The following is a 25,230-nucleotide window of genomic DNA, read 5'->3' on the forward strand; positions in this document are numbered from 1 at the left end:
TTCAAATTATGGTGGGGGGTATATTTTGGTATCTATTATCTTTACTTGGCCAAGTTAATGTATCACCATGAATATGTTTAATTGGAATATAAAATAGGCAAGACAATACAATGTTCATTATCTGCAAATTGCGGTCTGATCAATAAGGGATGGTGGTGGGACTCTCATTCTGTTTTCTGGTGGTAAGGAAGGCAGGGAGAAGGAGGAAGTAGAGAAGCCATTTATCCCCCACCCCTTCTTTTGCCAGTCTGGGGAGAAATGCCCTGACTGACAGGCAACTTGGACAGTGGAATGAAACTGGATTAACTAGGAAGCAATTCTTCTCCTACATCCACTACTACTGTGGGAGCTAACTGATCCACTGGGATAAAATGATGGAAGCTACCTAGTGAAACTTTATCTTGCCAACCTGAGGAGAAATGTAGATCAAACAATAGTGTGATGATGACTGAAACAGGAGGAAGTTCTGCCTGTGAATGTCAGATGAGGTACTTTTTTTTACACAAGCCTGGCACTTTTGTGGGAGACCAAGGACCATTTTTAAAAATGGTTTCCATTAAGCCTTAGGCAGGAGAGACTCTCCCAGTGTATGGTGCCCAGCACTTTACAAAGTACCCAGCTGACATTACATGGGCAACTGCCTGAGGGCTGATCTCTGCCCAAGTCAAATCCATAAAGGAAAATCAGCAATGACCAGAGATGAGGGGACATGCCAGCAACAGATGAAAATGGAAAGTGGGCAGGTCCTAGCACCCATAGTATCATCACCAGAGTTGCCACCAAAGTACCAGAAATTTGCATGTCAGGAGAAGAGAAAAACAGTTCTGAATCAGAAATGAAAAAATAACGTTACGTTACCTCAACTATGGGCTGGAGATGAGATAGACTGCATTATGCAACATGTACTTGAACAAGCAAGGCATCTTCAAACCATACTTGCAGTGACATGTGAATGGCTGCTGCCTCCGTTTAACAATCATTGTACCAAAACAGGTAGGCTTTATATCTCTTCTGCAGTGGTTCGGTGATATTATAGTTGCTTACTTTTTTTCCCTTTAAAATCCTTCAAAAGATATAGCCTGTTTTTTAATTTAATTTCATATTAAGAAATTTATAAAGCCACCCATCCCCCAGCGAGCTCTGGCAATGAACAAGAATAAAAACACAACACTTTCTTTAAAAAAGGATTTTAAGAAAAAACAAGTCCCAACAAAACTATTTTGATTTATCATGATATATGTACAGGGTCAGAAAACTATCCTTTGTTAGCTACCTGATCATAGATGTGGTATAATGCTACGTGAAACAGATAGGTTGTTCCTTGTCTTATTTCTAGTTTGTTTTGTGCCTATCAAATCTCTAGCTAAGTGACAGAAATGCAAAACACCAATGGCTATAAATAAAGCAATTTATATCTGGAATTAGCCAGACAAGCCATAAGAAAATTACTCAGCTGAAAACTGTCCCAAAGTCTTTTCTGTCTTCTTCAATAAATTAATCAAAATAAAAAATGGAATTATATTTTTTGTCTTCTTCAGGTGAATTCTCTCAATATGTGGCCATCAGATGCACATAGATATGGCTTCCTCACATCCTCTAATGTGCCAGGTAAATTGAGTGTCTATGATTACTGGTTGGTAAACAGCCAGTAGTATTCTGCTTAACAATGAAATTAAGGTGCTTTCCAGCTATAATTATGAATGTTGAGGTTTGGGGAGAGGAGAATTATGGCTTTGAGGTTTGGGGAGAGGTGTGTACAATGCCTGCAATGAATGTGGTCTTGGTATCTTTAGCATTAGCTTTGAGTTCAGTTTTTTTGCTCTAGGCCAGGCTAGATATTTGAATTAACCATCCTCTTTCTGCTATTTCCACACCCCAGTGCCTTTGAAAAGCATTTCTGTGGATGTCATTATACGAGGTTTCGTGGCTGACGTAGTATCAGAACTCCAGTACCAGAATGAGGAAGAGAATCCAGTGGAGGTCACCTTTGTCTTCCCTCTGGATGATGAAGCTGCAGTTTATGCCTTTGAGGGTCTGATTGGTGGAACACGGATTGAGGCCGAGATCCGAGAGAAGAAGCAGGTGCAGAAGACTAAACATTTCAGAATACAGGGGTATAGTTTTGGGAAGGCATAAGAGGCTATATCACTGCACCCAGATTGTGTCAAGAAATCTACACATCACAGTCTGCTATGCTAAACAGACTTAAATACATTTCCTTCGGGTTTGATGTATTTTCTTGATGACATTTGTTCCTCTACCATAGTGAAAAGTTAAGTGGTGGTAGGAACAGTGTAACTGCCCAAACATGTGAAAGTGTTTTTCATTTGAAAGGAATACTATCTGGAAAGGTTACTCATGAGTAAGTGCATGCAGTCTTCTTGAGAACATTATGAAAGTGAATTGCCACTGCTGGCTGGGATTATTTTAAAACCCGAAGTCCCAGAGACTCTTTATTTGTGACCACTCTAATAAGTGATCTTGTCCTCTTTCTCCCTCTTCAAGACAGGCAAAGCAAGAATACGACGATGCCTTAAGCGAAGGCCGCCAGGCTTTTCTGCTCGAGAGAGATGAAAATACCAGTGACATCTTCACATGCAACCTGGGCAATCTTCCTCCTGGTGCGAAGGCCACACTGAAACTGCGCTACGTTCAAGCTCTAGCTGTGGAACCAGATGAGGCCGTCCGTTTTGTCCTGCCAGCTGTCCTGAACCCCCGCTATGATCCTGAAGGTAACCAACTATATTCCTAAATTCAGCATGGAGCCCCCAAAGCAAGGACTCCAATAGGCACCTTCCCTGCCTTCCTTGCTCAATGGTGTCACGCACTGGGACAGTTAACTCAGTTTCATCCTAAAAACCAATAGTTGTGGCTCTATTCATACAAGACATGAAGGCATAATGTACGATACTTGCATAGGAGTCGACGTATTCTGTACATTCTTTGGGGATGTGCAGTTAAGCAGTGTTTCAGTCACATTGTGCAAACACAGCTATAGTTTGCCATTAGAACAATAAACTCTTGAAGTAAGAAGCTTGAGAAGGAGGCATGCTGCCATTGATCCTTTCCATTTAACTTTACCATTTTCTTTATTTTTATTCATGGATAGAGCTCAAAATGGTGTGTAGTTGCTAGACCAGACTTTTGCAAGATGGTGCCCACCAAATGAGTATAAGAAGGTGCAAAGAATTCAGAGACCTTCCGTTATCGCATCCCATTATTTTCCTTTCCAAATTAAAAAGAAATACTGATATAAAGTGCTTTTCTTCCCTTCCTCTTCTCACACCATCTTCATGAAGAAGGCTGGGTTTGACTAGGACAAATTCTCCAATTTTGAGCAGGATTCCTTGTGACTTCATGGACACTTCCTTTTCTTGGCAGGAGTGATTTCCCATTGGTTTCTTCCATGGTAGCCAAGTAGTAAGCATATCCCTCCCTGCTTAGCTTTGAAGTCCAAGTAAAGCATCTACTGGGATCCAAAATCAGAGTGAGAATTGTGGCCATACAGGGCTCTGAACCTGTCTTGGTCCAGCTCAATAATCCCAGCACCCCAGTGCCACTTTCTTGTTTCAGGTGGTGTCCTGCTGCCCCCAGATTCAGGCAGCTATCCCCAGGAATCCCTTATCTCTTATCAGGCTCAGAAGGGGGCACCGTTACCCAGCAGATAACAAGAGTGTCTAGAGAAGCTCTGCCCTACACCCTCAGCCTCAACGCCAAGGTGGAGTCCCCCTATGGCATCATTCGGGTGGATTCAAAATGCAGTCTTATACAAAATATGTCGGAGGATTGCACTGCTGCCCAGGTAAGGCTGCTTAGGACCTAAAGATTTGGATGGGGAGAAACTTTGGGTAAAAAAGTATTTTTCCATCACCTGCACACTTCATACACCTCATCAGTACAGGTGGCCCTCAACATATGACCACAATTAAGCCCCAAATTTATGTTGCTAAGTGAGAAGTTTGCTGAGTTTTGTCCCTTTTTATGACTTTTCTTGCCACATTTGTTGAGTGAATCACTGCAGTTGTTCAATTAGTAACACAGTTGTTAAGTGACTCTGGTTTCCCCATTGACTTTGCTTGTCAGAAGGTTGCAAAAGGTGATCACATGACCCCAGGACACTGCAACCCATCATAAACGTGAATTGTCAAGCATCCAAATGTAAATCACATGATCCTCGGGATGCTGCAACAATCATAAGTGTGAAAAATGGCCATAAGTCACTTTTTTCAGTGCCATTGTAACTTCTAACCGTCACTAAGCGAACTATGGTAAGTCGAGGACTACCTGTAACCTGTATGAACCTAACAGCCAAATGAAATACAGGATTGTTCACACCATTTGAACTGACCTTTAGAAGAAAAAAACGGAAATGGGATGTGGGATTAAGACTGATGCTGAAAAGCAATGGTGCTGCTGCCCCAATAGAGGGCTCTAAATGCTTAGGAGCTGCCAGATGCAGTTCCTTTTAGAACTGCTGAAAAAAATGGTCTGCTGAAAAGTAGAGCTACAGATAATCCTCAACTTAATAACTCTTCATTTAATGATGGTTTATAGTTACGGTAGCCTAGAAAAGATGCTTTACAGCCATAAAGCATCTCTGGCCATTGCAAAACCCCAGCAGTCATGTGACAACCTATTCACAATTACAACCAGTTGCCAAGCACCTTCTAATCATGTACAGTAAGTGTCATTTGCAATCTTCTTTACTACCTTTCCCAGAAAGTCAGTAGTTGCAAGCTGTTGCATCTGCCCTCTGGTTTATAAGTGCTGGCTGAAAAAAACTACATTCTTGCACCCAATCAAAGGATTTCCCTTTCGTGTATCAAGGGGATCTGAACTCCTTTGGCAAACAGTTCTTTCAGCCAGCCCCCAGAGACGAGAGGGCATCAAAATCTAAGCAGAGAGGCTGCGTGGTAAGGCAAAAAGTGTGGGTGCCTGATGGATGGGAGAGGCCCAGCGCAAGCCTTGCACAAACGTCTCTTTCTTCAGGGTCTGAAAATCCTGCTTGGAGTTTGGCAGGAAAGACATTCAGCTCCTGAGTTGAGAAGCAGCTTGATAAGGAAAGGAGTGAAGAGTGCCATAGGCAGGACCAGCGCATGCTGCACACAAGTGTCTCTCTGCTGGGATTGTAGTCAATGAGCAAAGCAGTCATATGGGGGTCTTGCTCAATGACTGAGATTATGACCTAATTGTGGTCATAAGTCAAGGGCTACTCGTATGTGGTTTCCCAAATAATTATTTGTACATAAATAATACACATTATTTATTTAGAAATAATGAGTAAATCCCTAACTCACTTGCCTTGATGAAGTTATTTATGGCTCCAAGGGCTGACTATACATGGCCAGAAGATTCCCAGGTGCCTGTTCCCCAATCAGGTAGTCTTCGGATATGTTGTGCTACCATTCCCATCATTCCCAGAAAGCAAGGTTTATGCAAATGGGAGAACACCGGGTTTTATAAATGATCTTTCTCGCAAAGAGTAAATGAGCTTGCAAGGATGAACTGGTCCTCTGAAAGTCCTCTTAGAGTGGGCCAAATGGCTAGGGATCTGGGTGATCTGCTCCTATCAGTGCTCCTATCAGAATTAAAATGGATCCTCTGTTAATGGAAGACTTAAGGCAAGGCAGCATTTGTAGCATCTTAGCAACTTAGCATAGCACTTACTTTGAGAATTCATAGCCTGGGCTCCACAGCAGGGTTAGAACTGCAACCTGCAAGCACTTTGGTTTTGCTTATCTTCCCAAAGGTCTCCTTGGCTAAAGGGCACCAATTTGACCGTGATGTGGAACTGCTGGTATATTATAAAGATGTTCACAAGACCAGTGCCATTTTGGAGGCTGGGAAATCTGGAGCTGCCCCAGGTGAGCAAAGCTGAAGACAAAGGAGGGAATTTATGCCTCTTCACTATAGTACTCAGCAATCCCTCTTATCAGCAAAGGATGCTGAGAGATGCAATTCGGCAACATATTTCATTTCATTTTATTAAATTTATATGCCGCCCTTCTCGCTGAGGACTCAGGGCGGCTCACAACAATAAAAATTAAAAAACATAGAGTAAAAAATTTAAATGAAAATTAAACAATAAACACAAAATTACAAAACAATTTAACCCAGTAAAAGCCTAATTAAAAATCGTAGTCAGTCCAGGCCCGCTTGTTGGAACAACCACGTCTTCAGGTCACGGCGGAAGGACCGAAGGTCAGGGGCTATCCACAGCTCCGGAGGCAACATATGGAGGAACACGAGTTCTTCACCTTTGGCATAAGCTATCATGTGGCTGAAGTGGAAGTCCTAAGAATTGGAGGAGCCCTGCCTTGAGTGAAATGCCTACTGACTGCTTTTCTTCCTGCAATATATAGGTTCACTGATGGGGGACCCAGCCCTCCTGCTAAGCCTGTACCCCAAGATTTTACCTGCTAAAGCAGGTCAGCATGTTCCTGGAGAGTTTATCTTCCTACTGGATCGCTCTGGCAGCATGGGTACCATCATGGGTACCAGTTTTGGCTCACTAGCACGCATCGAGAGCGCTAAGGTACTTTAAAGGTAGATAAGTGCATGAATCAATTGGATTGTTGAAGATGGAGAATGAAAAGTGGTCTACAACAGTGGTTCCCAATCTGCTGTCCATGGATCCCTGGGGGGCTGCTATGTTATCACAGGGGATTCATGAAGGCTTGAAGAAATGTCATGGTTTAAATCTTGAGTTAAGTCTTGGAGGGTCTATGGCCAAGCTATTTAAAGGGGGTCTTTAGTGAAGAAAAGGTTGAGAACCAATGGTCTACAATATTTATAGGCTACATCTATTGCCTGTGCAGAATTTCCTCAAATCTTTCAAGGTGCTTATGCTACTGTACATGGTCCTTTCCCTTTGACCTTTCAGACCCTTAAAACAACTCTGTAAAGTAAACTGGATTTAGTGTCTAGGGAAGGTCACAAAGTGAGAGCTGTGATGATAATTGGAGCCCAAATCCCTATAACTTACATCCAAACACAACAGTTGACTTTGCAAAGGGAGGACTACAGAAAAGTGGAGGTGATAAACATGGAAACATTTTGAGTCTGAAAGGATGTGCTGGGATATCTAAAGTGACTCCAGATGTTTCTCTCACTCCCCCATTCCATTTCAGGAGACCTTGATTTTCTTGTTAAAGAGTCTGCCTCTGGGATGTTATTTCAACATCTATGGCTTTGGCTCTACTTATGACTCATTTTACCCGTGAGTATTAAAAGATGTCTTTTGTCCATCTTTTTATTTCTTGGTTTCTCCAGCTCCTACTTGTTATGTAAAGAATATTTGGAAAGAATTAAATGGATAATTTGGTTTTAAAAGAAATACAGGGTTAAATAGGAGAAACTCCAAAGTCTTTAAATTAGGAGTAGAAGAAAAAAAATTACACAATGTCTTGCATGTGCCACTTCCTTGAAATCCCTTTTCTTAACTTGAATATCATATGAAAGCTTTATCATAGACCAGATATGTGGAATTTTCGGATTATAGGGCCCCACTTCACTTTTGAGAGTCTGCAATCCAAAGAGAAATAATGTGAATACAAAAACTAAATTTTACTGACATCAAGAAACATTAAGTAAGCATAGTTTAATTTCTCCCAATGTTTCTAGTAATTTCCTCATTTATCATGAATTATAATGGAAATTATAATTGGGTGAAAGTTCATGACCTTGAGATCTCCTATTGGGTCCTAAGGAGGTGTTCCCTTGTCTTCTTTCACCTTCTTGATAGCCATATAGAGCCCTTGGGTTCTCTATGCTTCTTAGCATATTAAGGATAATAAATTACAAAGAATGGCTTTGGTCTGTGTGATTGTGCTTTAAGGCTATGAAAAGTGAGATGATGAAGAGTAGATTCTTGTGGATATGAGGAATATATGTTTGGGAGAACTTGGTTCAGCTTAGTAATAGCTTTCACCCTCTGGCGCCTTCCACAGGCAGAGTGTTAAGTATACCCAGCAGACCATGGATACATCTGTCCAACGTGTGAAGGAGCTGCGTTGTGACTTGGGAGGCACAGAGATTGTAAAACCCTTGAATGCCATTTACAGCCAGCCATGCCTTGAAGAACATCCTCGACAGGTATTCAATTCTAATAAGATCTTTCTTTTTACATAGAATCAGGATTTATGTATAAGCACAAAAAGATTTATACAAAAGCACATAATAATGCCCATAACTACCAAATAAAGACTCTTAGAAGGAAGTTTTACTTTTATTATATGCTGTAAGTGTTACAAGCACAGTCGTGGTTTGCAACCTTTCAAATAGATTTAGATGAGACCAATTCATATTTTGTAACATACAATTGAGACCTTTCATCCATCATTAAATATTCATTTTCATTTCTGTATATATAGCTATTCTATTCTATAAGACCAAAACGCCTTCACTTAGATCTATTACATCCTTCTCTTGTTCTTAATTTCACAGATACATTTCTGTTTTCTTCCATTTATTTCATTAATCTGCATTCTCTATATTTACTACTCTTATATTCTTCCAAATGTAATGATTTATCACCTGGTGGGTCCATAAATATTGACACCCAATGCCCATCATGGCATTAGATCATTAAGGTCTTCACATGCCACTTTTAAAAGATAGGGAGGATAGAAACTACCATATTTTTCCATGTATAAGATGCACCCTTGTATAAGACACTCTGGCATGCGAGTTCCAAGCTTACAGCGAACAAAGTCAGTGCTGGGAGTAACCGCCTCCCAGCGCTCTAAATAGACGCCTCCTGGCCGGCCCCACCCACCTAACCACAGCCGGCATGATGAGCATGCATAGTCAGTTCACAGTAGCAGCCTTCCGACCCTGATAAACAAACCAGTGTGAGCACAGGCATGACAGCAAGGCAAGGGAAGTGAAGGCAGGTTTTAAACTCCCCACCATTTCTCTGCGCCGATCAGCTGTTCGGTGGAGCGCCGAACAGCTGAGACGGCAAATCTGGAAGTTCGGCCTGCTGCTATTATTGAGCAGGACGGCCTCGTAGCTGCATTCCACAGGCTCCCCGGCCAACATACAGGTACGAGGGAGGCAAAGGGCTGTCGTTGCCATTCATGCTGCTGGTCCCAACCGCTGCCTCCAGATACCACCATCCGACAATCTTGCCCCCTCCCATTAGTGGCAAGCCCACAGGGGCTTGACACCAGCACCAGGCAGCATGGCAGCAGCATTTAAAGAACCCACACAGGCATGGCCTGGGCTGCGGAGGTTACCATTATTTTTCCGTGTATAAGACACTGCACTTGTATAAGACACCTGATTTTTGAACAGGGTGTTTGCAGGCAAAAATAGCGTCGTATACATGGAAAAATATGGTAGGTCAGGGGTCCCCAACCCACAGGCCCCAGCCCATTACTGGGCCATGGCCTATTCAGAACCAGGCTATGTGAGAAGTGGGCCAGTGCGCACTCGCAGCTCCATTCACACGAACACTCCAAAGGCTTCTCTCTTGCATGAGTGGAGCTTTGTGCATGTGTGCCCACCACTCACAAGGCCAAGTTCCCCTCTCCATCCCAGCCAGGCTGTCAATCCATCTGCTCATGATGCTCCAAAAGCGGAGCTGTGAGAGCAGAGGTTGAGTTGGATGAGCATGCCCTGCTCAGCTTTGCTGACTGACTGAGACTGGCTGAGCAGGACACCCGATTCTCTTTTGGAGCATCGGGCAGCCTCTGTGAGTCTGAAAGAGCACAAGACCTGCCCTCAAAGTCTTCTCTGCACCAAAAACTTTTGCAAACAGATGAAAGGCTTCAGGGGAGTGATCTCACACTATTTCAGGCCTTCCATCCCTTTGCAAAAGCTTTTGGCATGCGAAAGCATGAAGCAGCATGAAACCACGCCCAAAAGGCTTCTCTTATCTCTTGCATGAGTGGAGCTGTGTGCGTGCACACACAGTACCCCACCATTCACATGGCCCAGTTCCCCCTCCAGTCAGGCTGCCAAGCCGCAAAAGCTGGGGACTACTGAATTAGGTTATCAGTCTCAGTTATACTAACATTACATGCAGCATTCTTTATTAATGGTAAATACCGTTGACTAGTTTGGGCATATTTTGGTCAATATGCCATCAAGAAAACCAAGATGAAAACTAAATTTGCTTGTGCTATTATAATCAAGTCAAATTTCTAATCTAGAGACTACTTCGCAAGCCAACATACAGTTACTCAGATCTTACCAACATTGGTAGAACAAAAACAGTAACTATACACAGAGACAGCCGGTCACCATGTCTCGAACCAAACCATTTAGGAAAGCTTTGGCTTCATTCCAGTCCTGTTGTCTCTTTGACTAGCCATAGGAAGTTCAAATTACATTTCTTCTTGTCTGCTTCCAATCTTCTTCTCTCTGCCCTTTACAGTTTTCACTTCAAGTTGCTCTCTATCTCCACAGATCTTTGTGTTCACTGATGGAGAAGTGTTCAATACAGATGAGGTCATTGCTGAAGTTCGACGTAACAGTCATTGCCACAGGTAAGAAAAGGTAAAGGTAAAGGTTTCCCTGTCACTCGTGTCCGATTCTAGTGCACATGCTCATCTCCGTATCTTGTCTGAGGGAGCCAGCATTGTCCGAAGACAATTTCCATGGTTATGTAGCCAGCATGGCTAAATGTCAGAGGCACACAGAACGGGTTAGAAGAGAGGCTGAAATTATTTTCTTGATGTTCTTGTCACTTAGTTTCCATCAGCTTCTGCCCTCTTCCTTCCTCACCAAACAGGTGCTTTTCCTTTGGCATTGGGGAAGGGGCTTCCACATCCCTGGTCAAAGGCATTGCTCGAGCGGGTGGAGGCAGTGCCGAATTCATCACTGGCAAAGAACGCATGCAGGCCAAGGTCAGGTCTCTTCCTCTTCACGGGCTTTAGCTTTGCTGCATGTCACTGATATATAGTTCCAGGATTTAGCATCTTTTATGCTGCCACATTATTATATGTTTTTAATATTTCAGCTGCAGTGGCTTAATATCTTTGAGATATAGGGGGGCATCAGAAATTACATGGATTCAGTTCTTTAGTGCTAACAAGAACTAATGTGAAAACCCACTGTTTATTTTGATTTATAATACATGTTCTATATGAGGCACAAATATAGGAACATATTTTGGGGTAGCAGATATACAGCCTTGTCATTGTTATTTGGAACCTGGAAATTAACAACAGTCAACTTATAAGTTTAGTGACCGTTCGAAATTACAATGACATTGAAAAAAGTGACATGACCATTTTTCACACTTGTAACCATTGCAGCATCCCCATGGTCCTGTGATCACAATTTGGATGCTTGACAACTGGTTCATATTTATGACAGTTGCAGTGTCCTATGATCATGTGATAACATTTTGTGATCTTCTCACAAGCAAAGTCAGTGGCGAACTCAAATTCACTTAACAATCATGTTATTAACTGCAGTTATTCACGTAACAGCTATGGCAAAAAGGTCATAAAATGGGGCAAACAACTTACTTAACAATTATCTCACTTATCAGAAGAAAATTTGGGCTCAGTTGTGATTGTTAGTCAAAGATTACCTGTATGACATCTCTTTCTGAACTGGAAGCCATCAGATGGGATAAAATCTATCTGTATGCTAGAAATATTTCTGAAACAATGACCCAGTCAGGCATAGGTTGTCCAGTATTAACCAAAGTTGCAAGATATAATTCATAGAATCACAGAATGTACTGTTTAGGCTATTCAGTCCAATTCCCTTTCAGAGCAGGTGCCCTCATTAAAACATCTTGCTTCACCTCCATCTGAACACATCAAATGATCAGAAGCCTATTTACTTCTCTAGGTAGTTGATTCCACTGCAGAACTGCTCTTAACTATCAGAAAGTTTTGTCTAACTTCAAATCAGAATCTGTCCTCCTGTAATTAAATCCACTATTTCATACCCTGCATTCTGGAATAAAAGATAATGTCTTCTTTGTTTCCTTCATTTAGGAGCTCAAGGCAATGTATACATTTATTTAAATGTTTTAAGTCCACCCAATTCATCACTAATTCTGCAATCCCTTTCGGGTATTTGAAGAGTGCCACTGTATCCCTTCTCAACCATCTTTTCTGAGTTCTAAACATACTCTGCGCCTTCAGTCTGCCTTCACAGAGCTTAGATGCTAATTCCCCTATCTTCTTTCTTATCTTCCTCTGAATTTGCTCAGTTCTTTCATTTCTGCTTAAAGAGTAAAGGCCAGAACTGGACATGGCATTCAAGGTGGAGCTGTACAAAGCAGAATACAGTTGAATAATTATTTGAAAATTAATCTTCTGCAGTTGCAGCATAAATCTGCATTTACCTTCTTTGCAGCCAAAAGCTACTGTTTATCATGAGGAGTGGGAGAATAGAACACTGTGCAGTCAAAATTTTGATTGTTTTTGCAGAAGCTATTTTATAATCTCAAAGCTAGAGCAGTGACAACCTTAATATTTTCAAAGTAAATTTTGCCTTTTATTTCTCAGAGCATCCTGAAATCTTATACCGCTTCTTCATAAGATTCCTGTTTCCTGCAGGCTTTGCAAAGTCTGAAGAAGGCCCTTCAGCCAGCAATGACGGGGATCTCTCTGAACTGGGAGTTGCCTTCTGGCCTTGAGGCCACACTGGTGGGGTCAGGCCCTCAGGTCATTTTCCAAGGTCAGCGCTGCCTCATCTATGCCCAGATCCGGGGGCAACTTCAGGCAAGTGATCCACCTGAGGCCCACCAACCTGAGAAATCCTCCCTCCTGTGGTGCAGACTATATACCCTGTGCTGCCCTCCTTCAGCAGCTCTAATCCTAGAATTGTCCTGATCCTCGGAAAGAATTTCCCTTTTTTCCCCCTTCCTTCCTTTACAACTTTTGTTTTTATACAGGCGTCGGGCTCCATGGAGGGGGCAGCCATTGTTCGGTATAATTTCCAAAATGAGACTTCCACAGAAACAACCAAGTTCTCACTCCAACTTGAGAAGACAGACAGGTATAACCCAAGGCTGAGGAAACCCTTGAAAAGAGGCACATGAATGAGTCAGTGGGAGCACATCCAAAATATTTCTCTGACTCCTGAAGCAGATGCCTCTTTTTTCAGATTCACAGAGTTTCTTCATGTCCTACTCCCAGCTATCTCTTCACATACAATGCAGCCAGGAGTAGCTTATGAACCAAGAAAAAGATGAAGCCGTTTTGCTGATTCAGAGAGAGGTGCTTTTCACCTAGCAGAGCCATTTCCCCTTGGAGATGACGTGTCCTTTGTATGTTAATGCCAAGTGAAAGTAGGAAGCCACCACCTTGATCAACTTTATTGCTTAGATGTGTGTGTCACCTCTTGCCCTCTGGAGTCACAAACCTTTAGCCAAGGACCCAGAGATTTGACTAGATTCATCATTGTTCTGGCAGTTTTCATTGTGAAAACATAGTTAAGAACATATTGACTAAAGCCCAATAGCCCAAGCCAATGCAAAACAAACCACTTGTGTTCTTTTATGTTACTTCCAGGCTACAGAAGTGCTTCTCCAAGGGTACATTCAGGCTCTGCCTTTTCTCTTTTCAGGGAAGAGACAACAAGGAAAGGGGTTTTTTGCTCCAGATTTTCAGCTTCATTGAGTTAAAATCCAACACAAGCACTTAGTCATTATTAACTTTGTTATATTTACTGTCAGCTGATCCTCCGGAGAGAAACCCACGATATAAAAGGAGCTGACAACAAATTAAGACTTGGTGTGTGGCGTGATGGCAGACCTTTCTCTGCCCATCCCTCTCCTTTCTTTGCAGGCTCCCTGTTCACCGTCTTGCAGCTCAGGCGCTGTTACAGGAATTAGAGGAGGACAAGGAGAAGGTTGAAGAAAAGCAGCTCCTGGCACTAGAGACAAGCCTGAGCTCTGGGGTGGTGTGTTCCCAGACGGCTTACGTGGGTGTGAACACAGAGCTGGGCAAGCCGGTTCAAGGAGCTCTCCTCCACCGAGATGTCCCCCTTTCAGGTGAGTTGGCAGCAAAATATGGCGGATCAGTCCCAGGCCTTGAGTGGTCATTGAACCAAATGAGGGACTGATTTGCAGCTGAGTTTCTTCAGATAGTCTGGAGTCTTGCCTGGTGGAGCTTCTGTTAAAAAGCCTATCGCTCCCGGGACTTTAGCAGTCCAGCAATTGGTGGAGCAAGTGGCAGGTATCCACTCTTATTGATTGCCAGGTATCGTCAACATATCATATTCTTGTAATGACCTAGCTGGATTGTTGGTTTTCTACCTCCTTCCTGAGCTGTTGGTTTTCCAATTCTGAATGGGAATTATTGATTGTAATATTATAGAAAGGAATACAATACCAGTAGTCGGTGACTCGCAACCATTTGTTTAGTGGCCAATCAAAGTTACAGTACCATCGAAAAAAGTGACATATGACTAGTTTTCACACTCACAACCATTGCAGCATCCCCATTGTCATGCTATCAAAATTCAGATGCTTGGCAATTGGCATTTATGACAGTTGGACTGACTCAGGGTCATGTGATCACCATTTCTAACCTTCACAGCCAGCTTCTAACAAGCAAAGTCATTGGGGGAAGCCAGATTCGCTTAATGACTGCATGATTCACTTAACCACTGTGGCAAAAGATGTCGTAAAATAGGCCAAAACTCACTTAAAAACTGCCTGGCTTAGCAACAGAAATTTTGGACTCAATTGTGGTTGTAAATCGAGGATGTAATGTTTTCTAAATTAGACCATCTCCTCTTTCCTTACATCCTCCATTTCCAGGAATCTTTCTGAATTTCTCTTGTAGGCAGCTGCAAATATTTCTTGGGAAAGTTACCTCCATTTTGGGGGGGAAAAGGCAGCCTTTTAGTGGCTCAGGGTTGAATTTAATGATTAATGGCTGGTACAAGGATTGGGCAATGATGAATGAAGCCACATAAAGCACATAAATTTAACCGATATTCCCCATTTTCCTAGGTTATGAGAGCTACAATCTCATTCTAAGAAGTGTGTGTGTGTGTGTGTGTGTGTGTGTTTGTGTCAGTGTTGACTCCTGATTATTGTCTTTTGTTTTCTTCGCAAAGTTTCAAAAGCGATCTGCCATTGCCTCCTTCCCAAAGCTAAGAGAGAGTGACTGGCCCAAGGTCCCCCAGCTGGCTTTGTGTCTTAGGTGGGACTAGAATTCATGTCCCCTGGTTTCTAGCCATTCTAAGAAGTAAGGTAGATAATCCAGGCTGCCAATAGGTTCTCAGGAAACTTTTCTGTATTCCAGCCTCAAAATTGCTGCATAACTCACACTCCATTTGCTGGGATCTAAGCTAGCATTTCTCAACCTTAGCAACTTTAAGATACTATACGTAGGTTTCTCCTGACTAGTTGAAGTCCACACATTTTACAATTGCCATGGCTGAGAAATGCTGACTTAGTCCATCTAGAATTCATGGAAAAATAGGGCACAAAGAGAAGGAAAAATTAATCTTGTCTTAATACAGTTTCTATTGCAAAATGTTTTTCCTGTACTCTGCTTTACTTTGGAATGTCTGCAGTTTTCCAGGCATCATTAGGATTATTCTGCTGTGCCATGCCATCATCATTTAACAATCAATGGGCATGCGACCTCCTTGAAGATTCAGGTGGGCAAGTTATTTTTTCATCGGGCAAAGTAATTCATGTTGGTCATTGTGCAAACCAAAGAAATGCTGTTCTCATTGACTTCCTTTATTTTCTGTATGGAAATAAAGACTTCTGGAAATGGCATCCATGCACTTCCGAAGGGCCGTTCTGTTCTGTACCAGCCTGCTACCGGCCCTGCAGAAACGGCAGGGACAACCCCTCTACAAACGGCAAGAGGCTAGAATAACGCCTGCCAAATTTATAGCTACAAAAACAAACAAGACACGAACCAAGAAACAGGAGCTTTAACAAACATGAACCATCCGAGCCGTTGCCTTCAGCAAACCAGCCCTCCCAAACATTCCCCTTATATAGAGTTCAGGGCGTGGCTTCTCTCTGCCTCCTTCCGAGAAGCCCCATTGCCTTCCTCTGTTTACTCCTAATTGACTGCCTCCTGCGTCGGGCGTCCTTGAACAGGGCCAGCTGTGGGTCATCTTCATCCACACTGTCAGGCTCACACAGCTGGGTCTCCGTGGTGACCAAGTGGGAGGGGCCTGGCTGAGGACTATCATCAGCAAGATCTTCAACCCCCTCAGCAAGGTCTTCAACACCCCCCTCCTCCTCTGAGTCGTCCGACCCAACTGCCGAACCCACAGGCTGACCCTGAATCACAACACGTTCTGAGCCTTGCAAAAAAGGGCCAGGGCTTTTCAGTGGGCACCATCCAGTGGTGGGATTCAGCCGGTTCACCGAATTCAACAAAAAATTAGCTGCCGGTTCTACTGACCCAGTGTGAAACGGCTGAATCCCACCACTGGATGCATTCATTTGTATCAATAAATACAACAGATAAATGTAGAATAGTATTTGTATAAGATTATTTGGGGTTATGTTGTAACCTCTTATTTTTATGAGGCTGGCAGAACTGAGGTGGAAACAACTGTTGGGAATCCAAAATTGGATCCTTAGGACAATGCCTAACATTTGTACCTCTGAAAGTCTTATTTTGAAGTTGCAGATAACAAAATGTAAATATCATGACATTGGGGGAGGAGGAAAGGCAGTTTTAAGTTCTATAAACCTGCTATTCAGTGAGTGAGTGATTATAAAGAGTAAGTTATACTTTAGTGCAGGGGTTTTTTCCACCTTGGCAAACTGAATTTGTGTGAATTTCAACTGCAACAACTTCCTATATAAGGAATTCTGGGCATTGTAATCCACACAACTTAAAGGTGCCAAAGTTGAAAAACAATGCTTTAGAGCAGGGGTGGGGAATGATGGCCTTTTTAAGACTTGTGGACTTCAACTCCCAGAATTCCTGAGCCAGCCATGAGAGTTGAAATCCATAAGTCATAAAGGGGCCGTTGTTCCCCACCTCTGCTTTAAAGCATCTCCTCTTTCCTTCAATGAACTAAACTTCTAATCCTGAAAGAAAAATAATACTTCTTTGAACATACTCAATTTCACCTTGCAGGCAGTTTATTTTGTTGTTTTTTTAACCACAATCGGCAGGCATCTTTCCTTTAAAGCAGAAAGCACAAAATTGAGTGATAGTCATATTTAATTGGGGGGGAAGGGAGATGAAAACTGCAATAATTGATTAGTGATGCACTGGAAGAAGAGCTAAATAATGCATATAAGACATATAATGCATATAAGACATATGCTACTGGCATGACTCAGCTAGCCTACTGAAATTCATTTTATCTAGCGTGACCCTTGAAGATAACTTGGAAAGTAGTGCTCACAAAAATGTGGCTGCTAGATTAGTAAGCATTGTCTATCAGTTTAGCAAAAACAACAAATCCTGTTTTGCCGCAACTTCCCTACCACCTATAGAAAGTAGTAAGTACCTACAAAATCTATTACGGCTTTTTGGGGCTATTTTTTTCTAGTCCCTTATTTTTGCTATTATTTTAGTACTTCTGCAGTGACTTTTATGTATTTCATCCCACTTAATTAGAAAGTCTAAGAAAAGGGGGAATCTGGGGGGGCACAACAGAGGAGTCGGGGAGGTCAAAAAAGTCAAGGTGACAGTCACAGCCATGAAATCAAAGCCCCCACCCCTTTTTTAAATGCATCATGATAGATGTAAAAAAGGATGACATTTCAATCACGTACTTATAGACACCATCTTGATTTGTTTTACCTCTTTCCTTGTGGACATCCCTAATGCAACATACAATTTTGAGGAATGCAGATTGCCTATTGTTGTTTCAAATAAGTTTTGAAAACTTTAAACCAAGATCAATTTATAATATAATGTAACAATCCAGGTTGTCAATAATTCTTTGGGAGTTTAACAGTTAGTGTTCCAACGTCAGACTTCTCACCTGAATCACCCTACATCTGCTGAAATTTAGACCACCCAGAGGTCAAGGAAGAATGGATGGACAGAACAAGAAGGAAAAAATTAGTCTTGGGTACTTTGGCTTCTCCTGTAAGAATTTATCTTATATTTTTTTTCCTCTAAGATGATTTTGGAGATGAATGTGCCTTCGAAAGCAAACATCTTTATGATAATGTTGAAGAACTATCATCTGAGGACGGATGTGATCCTCTAGCAGGTATGAACATCAGATCACAGAAGTGCAAGCTAGGTAATTCCTGCCAATCAATTTACAAAGCTAATGAAATAATACCAATCTCACAAACTGTTTACTGAATGGAAGAGTCAAACAAGGAATGGATTAGTTTGTTTCAGTAGTAACTCCTAAACCTATAGTGAAAATAAGGAAAGATGGATATTGTATATGTGCATTTGGTTTGGATTATATTGCAGCCACTTCTGATTCCACATTTGATCTTGTGAGAATGAGATGGAAAAACTGTAAGGGATACCTGGGATTTGTGTCTCCCAAAATCTCTTTTCTGAAGTTGCTCTAAAGGTGATTCACTTAAAAATTGTGACAAAAATGTAAAATTGAACATTATTTACTTAACCACCACCTCGCTTAGTGACAGAGATTCTGTTCCCAGTTGTGGTTGTAAATCAAGAATTACCTGTAGTTAAAATTAAGTAGTGTGGGGGGGACAAGAAAGAGGGGATGAAACAGGTTGTTTAATGTGTCAGATAAGTGTGAAATCTAGAAATTTTGTCCTCAAAAATCATGTTTTTAATCTCTTTAAAGTTCCATATGGTAGCCAAATAACACAGAAAGTATTATTCCAAGGTTCCAACTTAGATTAATAAACTAGAAATGTAATGTTTCAGTAACAGGTAGTCTAGGTCAGGCATGTCAAACTGCCGGCCCACAGGCCAGATGCTTCATGCTGAAACTGCACCCACCCCATTGCCAGCAATGGGGGAAAAGTTGCAATATGTCATGTGATGTCACGTGACGTCACACGTTTGACATGCCTGGTCTAGATTAATTTTTTTTAAAAAAAGTAAATATTTATTCTCATACCCAGTGAAAGGTCTTCTGTTTATTAGATAAATTTGTTTAGACATTGCTTCCCTTGACTAAGCTATACTGGTAAAGTGGGTTTAAAAAAATATATTTTGGATAAATATGGTTCTTAGGCCTAAAAAGACAAAGACTCCTGAGGTTGTGTAAAAAAATAGATTTACCTCTGAAGCTGTGATTTTTGCCTCTATATTTCGAGCCAGAATTTCTCAGTTCAGCAAGAGGAGTAGTTAAAATGCCATGTTCAGTATGAAGAAATCAACCAATAGAAAATTGAAGATACATACTGTATAAACCTTGATGGGTTCTCAATGTGCTGTGATGTTGAGATTATTATTTTTTATATAATTCAAGAGCCAGAACCTTGCAGACCTAAGGAGGAAGAATCTCCTCTTTTGAAGTTGGTATCCCTGCAGAATGCAGATGGCTCCTGGTCTCATGGGCCTGCCCTAGCCGCCATACTAAATCGGAATGAGGCTGAGATCTCAGGCACAGCACCAGCCCATGTAAGTCTGTGGAGACTTTATGGCATCTACTGCAGGTGGGATTCATTTGTTTGCAAGAATGCATTTTATGATTAGAAAAGGCTATACAGTTCGGAGGAATGGAATACAGGATTATGGTTATATTACACATCCTAGAACCCTCTAGATGTACTGTGATCGAAAAGGTCTGGAAGGCATAAAATTCCAGGACTTGAACTAAGCTGTTACTAAAAATGTCATGATATTGATAGAGGGTAAAACAGCATTTCTGTGAACTTGGGAGGTGTCAAAATAGGTGGGAAGCCAAGTCAATGGATGCTTAGTCTGCATTTAATCCCTGATTTTGCCATGATGAGGACAAGAAGGGAAGAATGCAGTCTTTTCCCCTAAAGCCTTTAGCACAGGGGTGTCAAACTGCCAGCCCGCAGGCAGGACGCGTCATCAGGAAACCATGCTCACCCCATTGCTAGCAATGGAGAAAAAGCTCTGATACCTTGTGCGACATCATGGGACATTGCGAGTTTGACATGTCTGCTCTAGCATCTTAACTTCAAGATTTCATACATAATACAGAGCATTCAGATGACCAAGCAAAGATTTATCTATGGTAGGACATAGAATGGAACAGGAATTGAGTAATAAACAGTGCTGGAGAGGTCGTCATTCAATGGAAAATATGGAATTTAACTATTATCAATGGAAACTATGGCATCCATTACCTTCTTCAACACACTATTCTGTATTCTCTGCAACAGCCTGCATTTACAATAATATTTAGTTGTTAAATAGTTACTAAACATCATTTGGCCAAACATTATACATACCTGTACAGGAATAATGTAATATGTAAAGCTCATTCAGAGTCTTTTCCCTACCATTGCTTTCAGGTGGCCCCAGATATATGGGCAACAGTCCTGGCTATTCTCTGGCTTCATTTGAATGCTGCAGAGCAGAAAGATGAGTGGGAGCTGCTGGAGGGAAAAGCTGTCCATTGGCTCCAAGTGAACGCAGGTGAGATACTGTGGACAGCTGTTTAAGAGAAGTCAGTGCTGAGATAAGAAACAGTGGTTTGTGGCACCACTTAGCCTACCTTGAGCAACCATGAAAAAAACTAAGCAATATCAAATCTGGTTTGTACTTGGATGGGAAACAACTAGGTTTGCTAGTCATACTGGAAGTCAGAAAACTATACCAAGAGAAGAGAATGTCAGGACAGTTCTAAACTATTGCCAAGAAAAATATATGGATGTGTGTCCACAGAGTCACCTCTTATAGAAATGACACTTTGGTGAATATAATTCCAATGGTAGTGTCCATTAACCTTATTTATTCCTATGTACTGTATGTACTTTATCTAAGCCCTTATTAAGAACATAATTCCTTGAGGAATCTTTTGGACCTCTCTTTGGACACTCCCACCCCTACCCACCCCCTCCCTGCATCGCACAGAATGTAACTGTCAGGACCCACCCCAACCCACGTCTTAGGAAAACAAAAACTCTTGGAGTCAGTTCTAGTCCAAAAGGAATTTTTACTAGGACATACTTGGTTGTGGAAATACAAGACAGGACTTAGTATTGTTTTACAAATTGAAACTTTATAATGGGTTCCCGGTTCAACCCCCCTTCTCTCAACCCCATTTGGTCAGCCCCCATCATTTTACTTCATGTCATCCCTTTTGTGGGGAAAAAGGAACTTCGAATCTTTATGGTTATTGCCTTCTTCCTCTACAGAATTAAATGAAGACACAGGCCAGATGCCTTCTTCTCTAACCCTCCCTTTTGTTCCCCCCAGTTCAAAAGGTTCCCTTGGTCTTTGAAATAACCTAAGGCAGGCTGAATCCACATGCGCTCCTCCTTCCTCGGGAGATGGCAGAATCCATGGGGGGGATAATGTTTTAAACATACATTTATGAATGTGATATAAATGGATTCTGACAGTAACTCTTAAAGTAGAAAAATTGGATCTTTGTGCATTACAGTAAACGTTGGTACAATTACCATACAAGTCAATACCCTTTTTCTTAAAAGAATAGCATACTCATATATAAAAGTTTCCTTCTGCCTGACTAAATAGTGTACTGGGTTTTGTTTTTGTTTTTTATATTTATTAACCTTTGGGCCCTGCCCCAATGTCAGCCACTGGGATTTAGTGGTTCTAGTGCTAGAATAGGACCAAAGACAACAAATCTATCTTCAGTTGTGAAAGCTCACTAGATAATTTAGAACAATCACTTATTCTCAGCCTAATCTATTTCACAGGATAATTGTGGTGGGGGTCAGTTAGTCAAGGATATACACTACTATGAATTCTATTTATCAATTTAACGTGCTATCTTGAATAGCTGTTTGGTATCCTCTGGATTAAAGAGCTCAGACATCAGAACCACCTTTATTCATTCTCCAAAACTTCCTCTGCTATCTTCTTGAACTTCTCTTGGCTGAGGCTATTAGATCTGATATGAAAAAAATCCAGAGAACATTCGTGTCTGCAAATTGTCTATGGAGATTCTCATCCTGATCATGGGTGTCCCAGAAGTGCTTTTTCAAAAGGCAACTGGACTTTGTTTTTCCTTGAAGACATTTTGCTTCTCATCCAAGAAACTTCTTCAGTTCTGAACTAAAGAAGCTGAAGAAGAACTGAAGAAGCTTCTTGGATGAGAAGGGAAACATCTTCAAGGAAAAACAAAGGGAAGTCCAGTTGCCTTTTGAAAAAGCACCTCTGGCACATGGCTGCAAAGAGAAACTGAAAGTGCTATGGTATGTTTTTTGGAATTTGGCAGCCCAGATTTGATAGCCCTAAATGTGTGTACTTTCCTGTTGACCACTTCTTGGTTTCTCAGTGCATGAACTGCTTCATTTCTCTTAAGACTATCTTACATATTAAATCCCCTTCTACTTTGATTGTTGCCTATTAATTTGTTTTTGTCTTTTAATATTTTAAGAGGGTTTAATATGTTTTTGATTTTGGCCGTGTGACTAACAGAAAGGATCCTTTTTTTCTATATTGACCATATCGTGGCAAAGAAAATGGGCTATTACTACCTTCCTTGGTCAGTTCCCAGAGGTCCCTGCCACTGTAGCCATTGCTAAGTGTTCTGGAAATTAAAGTCAACAAACATGGGGTGCATCCAGATTTACTTCATTGGCATTGGAAGATGATATGGCAGACGATAGCACATTAATTATACTGGGTTTTAACACGCGTTTCTTTGTTTTCAGGAGATCAGCTGGCTGAGTGTGTGAAAGCTGGTAATGCAGTCCTGGGAAGCAGTGTGAGCCCTCAGATTTGGGGGCGTTGAGTTATCCTAAGCCTTTGTTATTGCTAAAATGTGATTTGCTGCCCCCATCCTCACTACAACATTAATTATCCTTTAAAACAGCAACTCCCCAACTTTTTGGGCACCAGGGACCAGTTCTGCAGGGGGGGAAAATTCCATGGACCAGAGGGGGGGGCATGGTTTCTCATGCTACCTAGATACTGCACATGAACTGATGAAGCTTCTCTCACTTGTGTGACCCAGTTCCCAACGTGTGTAGGACTGGTGGCTGTCCGAGGTCTGCTGGTTGTGGACCCCTGCTTTAAAAGCTTTTAGCTCTCTTGTTTGCAAACGTGCTAAATTCCCAATCTCAATCTGTTCAATCAGTACCTTATAAGACAAGCACTCTGTTTATAAATACAGGTTTAATTGTGAAATAGATACAGACAGATATATATCAAGTCAATGGGCAAGGTGGAAAAAAACCCTTTCATAAAAAGCATGGAAATGAAGGCTGGTTCTTCACCTGCAAATTTTACCTTTTAATTTGCAGTTTAAATTCTGTGATATCAACAGTGCTTTGGAATATGCATTCGTAAACATTGATTCTTCTGATAAATAAAAATAGGGACTTTTCTCCAATCCCTTTGAAGCATGAAATTTGAGAAGGACCCACTTTGAGTAAAGAATCAAAAAAGATGGACAAAGAGGAGCATGAGTTTCTTGACATCAACAGAAGTACAGTCTTCCATAGTTGGCCTTCATGTATTTGACTTGCTCAGATCCAGGTCAAGCTAAGAGAGCCTGATAGTAATTAATGTATATTCTTTACCTCAAGGGAAATATGCATAAATAAATGCTATGCCAGTTAACAGCTGAAACCATGATTATAATCTTTTAATAACTGCCATTATGGAGTACAACATATAGGCTGTATTCCTTCTAAACTGCTTAGTTATGAAGTTAATAGACTTTTGAATCATTAACTATCAAATCTATGGACTCCCAAGCTGAAGTTTATGCCAAGAAGGGAAGTTTCAGCTTGGTTTTAGGAAAACACCATTTCTGCTACTGTTAACAAATAATGCTGTGTGTCAAACACTGAAGCAAACAAAAGTCGATGGATCTTAGGCTTTTTTGCACACTTTTGCACACTTTCATAGAATAATTTCCAGTCAAGAAGGTATGGACTCAGGGTAAACTATCCAATCTAAAAATAAAGAATGAAATCATAGTTGTTTCTAGTTCAGTAGCCAGAATAGTAGACCTGAGTATATTGTAAATGGCATAATTCATGTACTTTCCATCTGAAGTGTGACCGCTCATACTTACTGGGTTATTGAAAGAATTAACTAATAAAGCTTCTCAAAATAGGATGTGACAAGCTTTCCATAGTTTTGTTTTTGTTTGATATTTATGAATTTCTATGAAGGGGTTATTCATCTTGAAGTGTCTTTGCAATGCAGGCTGAAAATGGTTATATCAGAATAAAAGAGACTTAGAGATTAGACAATTATTGCACAGATATACTAATACTTAAAAATTGTTCCTGTCTTATGCTGTCAAATCTGCTACATCTTGTAAATTGTCTTTCCTAGTAAGAAGCAGGATAGTCAATGTCAAGCATCAAAATGTTGATTTAATAAGCATTATTTTTTTAAAAAAAACAGATATATTGATAACCCAATGATATTTACCCACTTATTAAATTTTGGCAAAAAAATAATGTAAGATTCTGGCAAATACAGTAAGTTATTCGGGGAGCAAAGAAAGGAGCACTCTCTCATTTGAAGCAGAAAAAGAAAAAAATGTTTATCTAAATTAGCAGCTGAATAGGATTCTAGGTGTATTCCTAATCTTGGTTCAGATGCGTAGACCAAGGGCTGCTTTCACTCTAAAGTATATAAATTATTTGCAGAATTGAAACTTGGCAAAACTGTAGGGGACTGTAGACCTCTGGAGTAGATTAAAGATTACTAATTTTAGGCACATATCTGCTTACCTCTCTGGACAACAGTAATTATTTGGGAAGACTGAGTGTGATGTATATGTACAAACGTTATTAACAAGTTAGAACCATTTATTCCATTTTATTCTATGAGGTAAACACCACTGACAGGGAAACACGCGGGAACTTTGACAGCTGTCAAAGTTCCCCGCCAGGGCACAGGCGCAGCCATTTGACAGCTCGCGGCTGTCAAACCACCGAAGCCGACTCACCACGCGGAAAGAAGAACTGTCAAGACGCGACGGCGGTGACTGGTCCGGCCAGACGCGGCACCAAAAGAAACGAACCTGATTGGACTACACTGACAGCTGCCGGCTATAAAAGCCGGACAAGTTATTCTGTTCTTTGCCTTGTTCTAAAATAAATCCTAGTTAAGTAACCTGTCGTCCGAGTGGTCCTTCGGCTACTTCACTGGCGACGAAGGTGGGATCGCTCCGGAGCTGAAGTCATGGCCGAGGAAGGGAATTCCCGGCCAAGAGCTGTCACTGGAAGTTTTAACT

The 25,230-nt window shown here is 41.3% G+C and overlaps 1 protein-coding gene and 1 long non-coding RNA gene across 2 annotated transcripts in view; one reads left to right on the top strand and one right to left on the bottom strand.

Moving 5' to 3' along the window:
- Positions 1 to 24,754, top strand: part of LOC310650320 (von Willebrand factor A domain-containing protein 5A-like) — a 25,862-nt gene extending 1,108 nt beyond the window's left edge. Inside the window, exons 2-19 of the mRNA XM_083379209.1 lie at positions 1,539 to 1,608; positions 1,880 to 2,082; positions 2,510 to 2,732; positions 3,636 to 3,802; positions 5,750 to 5,864; positions 6,363 to 6,535; positions 7,131 to 7,219; positions 7,950 to 8,094; positions 10,414 to 10,493; positions 10,739 to 10,853; positions 12,528 to 12,692; positions 12,866 to 12,969; positions 13,761 to 13,966; positions 15,502 to 15,588; positions 18,043 to 18,135; positions 19,333 to 19,484; positions 20,351 to 20,474; positions 22,685 to 24,754. Coding sequence (XP_083235335.1) covers positions 1,554 to 1,608; positions 1,880 to 2,082; positions 2,510 to 2,732; positions 3,636 to 3,802; positions 5,750 to 5,864; positions 6,363 to 6,535; positions 7,131 to 7,219; positions 7,950 to 8,094; positions 10,414 to 10,493; positions 10,739 to 10,853; positions 12,528 to 12,692; positions 12,866 to 12,969; positions 13,761 to 13,966; positions 15,502 to 15,588; positions 18,043 to 18,135; positions 19,333 to 19,484; positions 20,351 to 20,474; positions 22,685 to 22,764 — 2,376 coding nt within the window. The 5' untranslated portion in view covers positions 1,539 to 1,553 and the 3' untranslated portion in view covers positions 22,765 to 24,754. The remainder of the gene's footprint in view (positions 1 to 1,538; positions 1,609 to 1,879; positions 2,083 to 2,509; positions 2,733 to 3,635; positions 3,803 to 5,749; positions 5,865 to 6,362; positions 6,536 to 7,130; positions 7,220 to 7,949; positions 8,095 to 10,413; positions 10,494 to 10,738; positions 10,854 to 12,527; positions 12,693 to 12,865; positions 12,970 to 13,760; positions 13,967 to 15,501; positions 15,589 to 18,042; positions 18,136 to 19,332; positions 19,485 to 20,350; positions 20,475 to 22,684) is intronic.
- LOC310650366 lies at positions 6,529 to 20,492 on the bottom strand. Its single transcript, XR_014494351.1, has 3 exons — positions 20,339 to 20,492; positions 18,507 to 18,571; positions 6,529 to 7,524 (listed from the first exon to the last, which is right to left on the bottom strand). It is a non-coding gene; the product is annotated as an uncharacterized lncRNA (long non-coding RNA).
- Positions 24,755 to 25,230: the final 476 nt, after the last annotated feature.

The sequence above is a fragment of the Vipera ursinii genome (genome assembly GCF_947247035.1).
Source record: "Vipera ursinii genome assembly, chromosome: Z".
NCBI lineage: Eukaryota > Metazoa > Chordata > Lepidosauria > Squamata > Viperidae > Vipera > Vipera ursinii.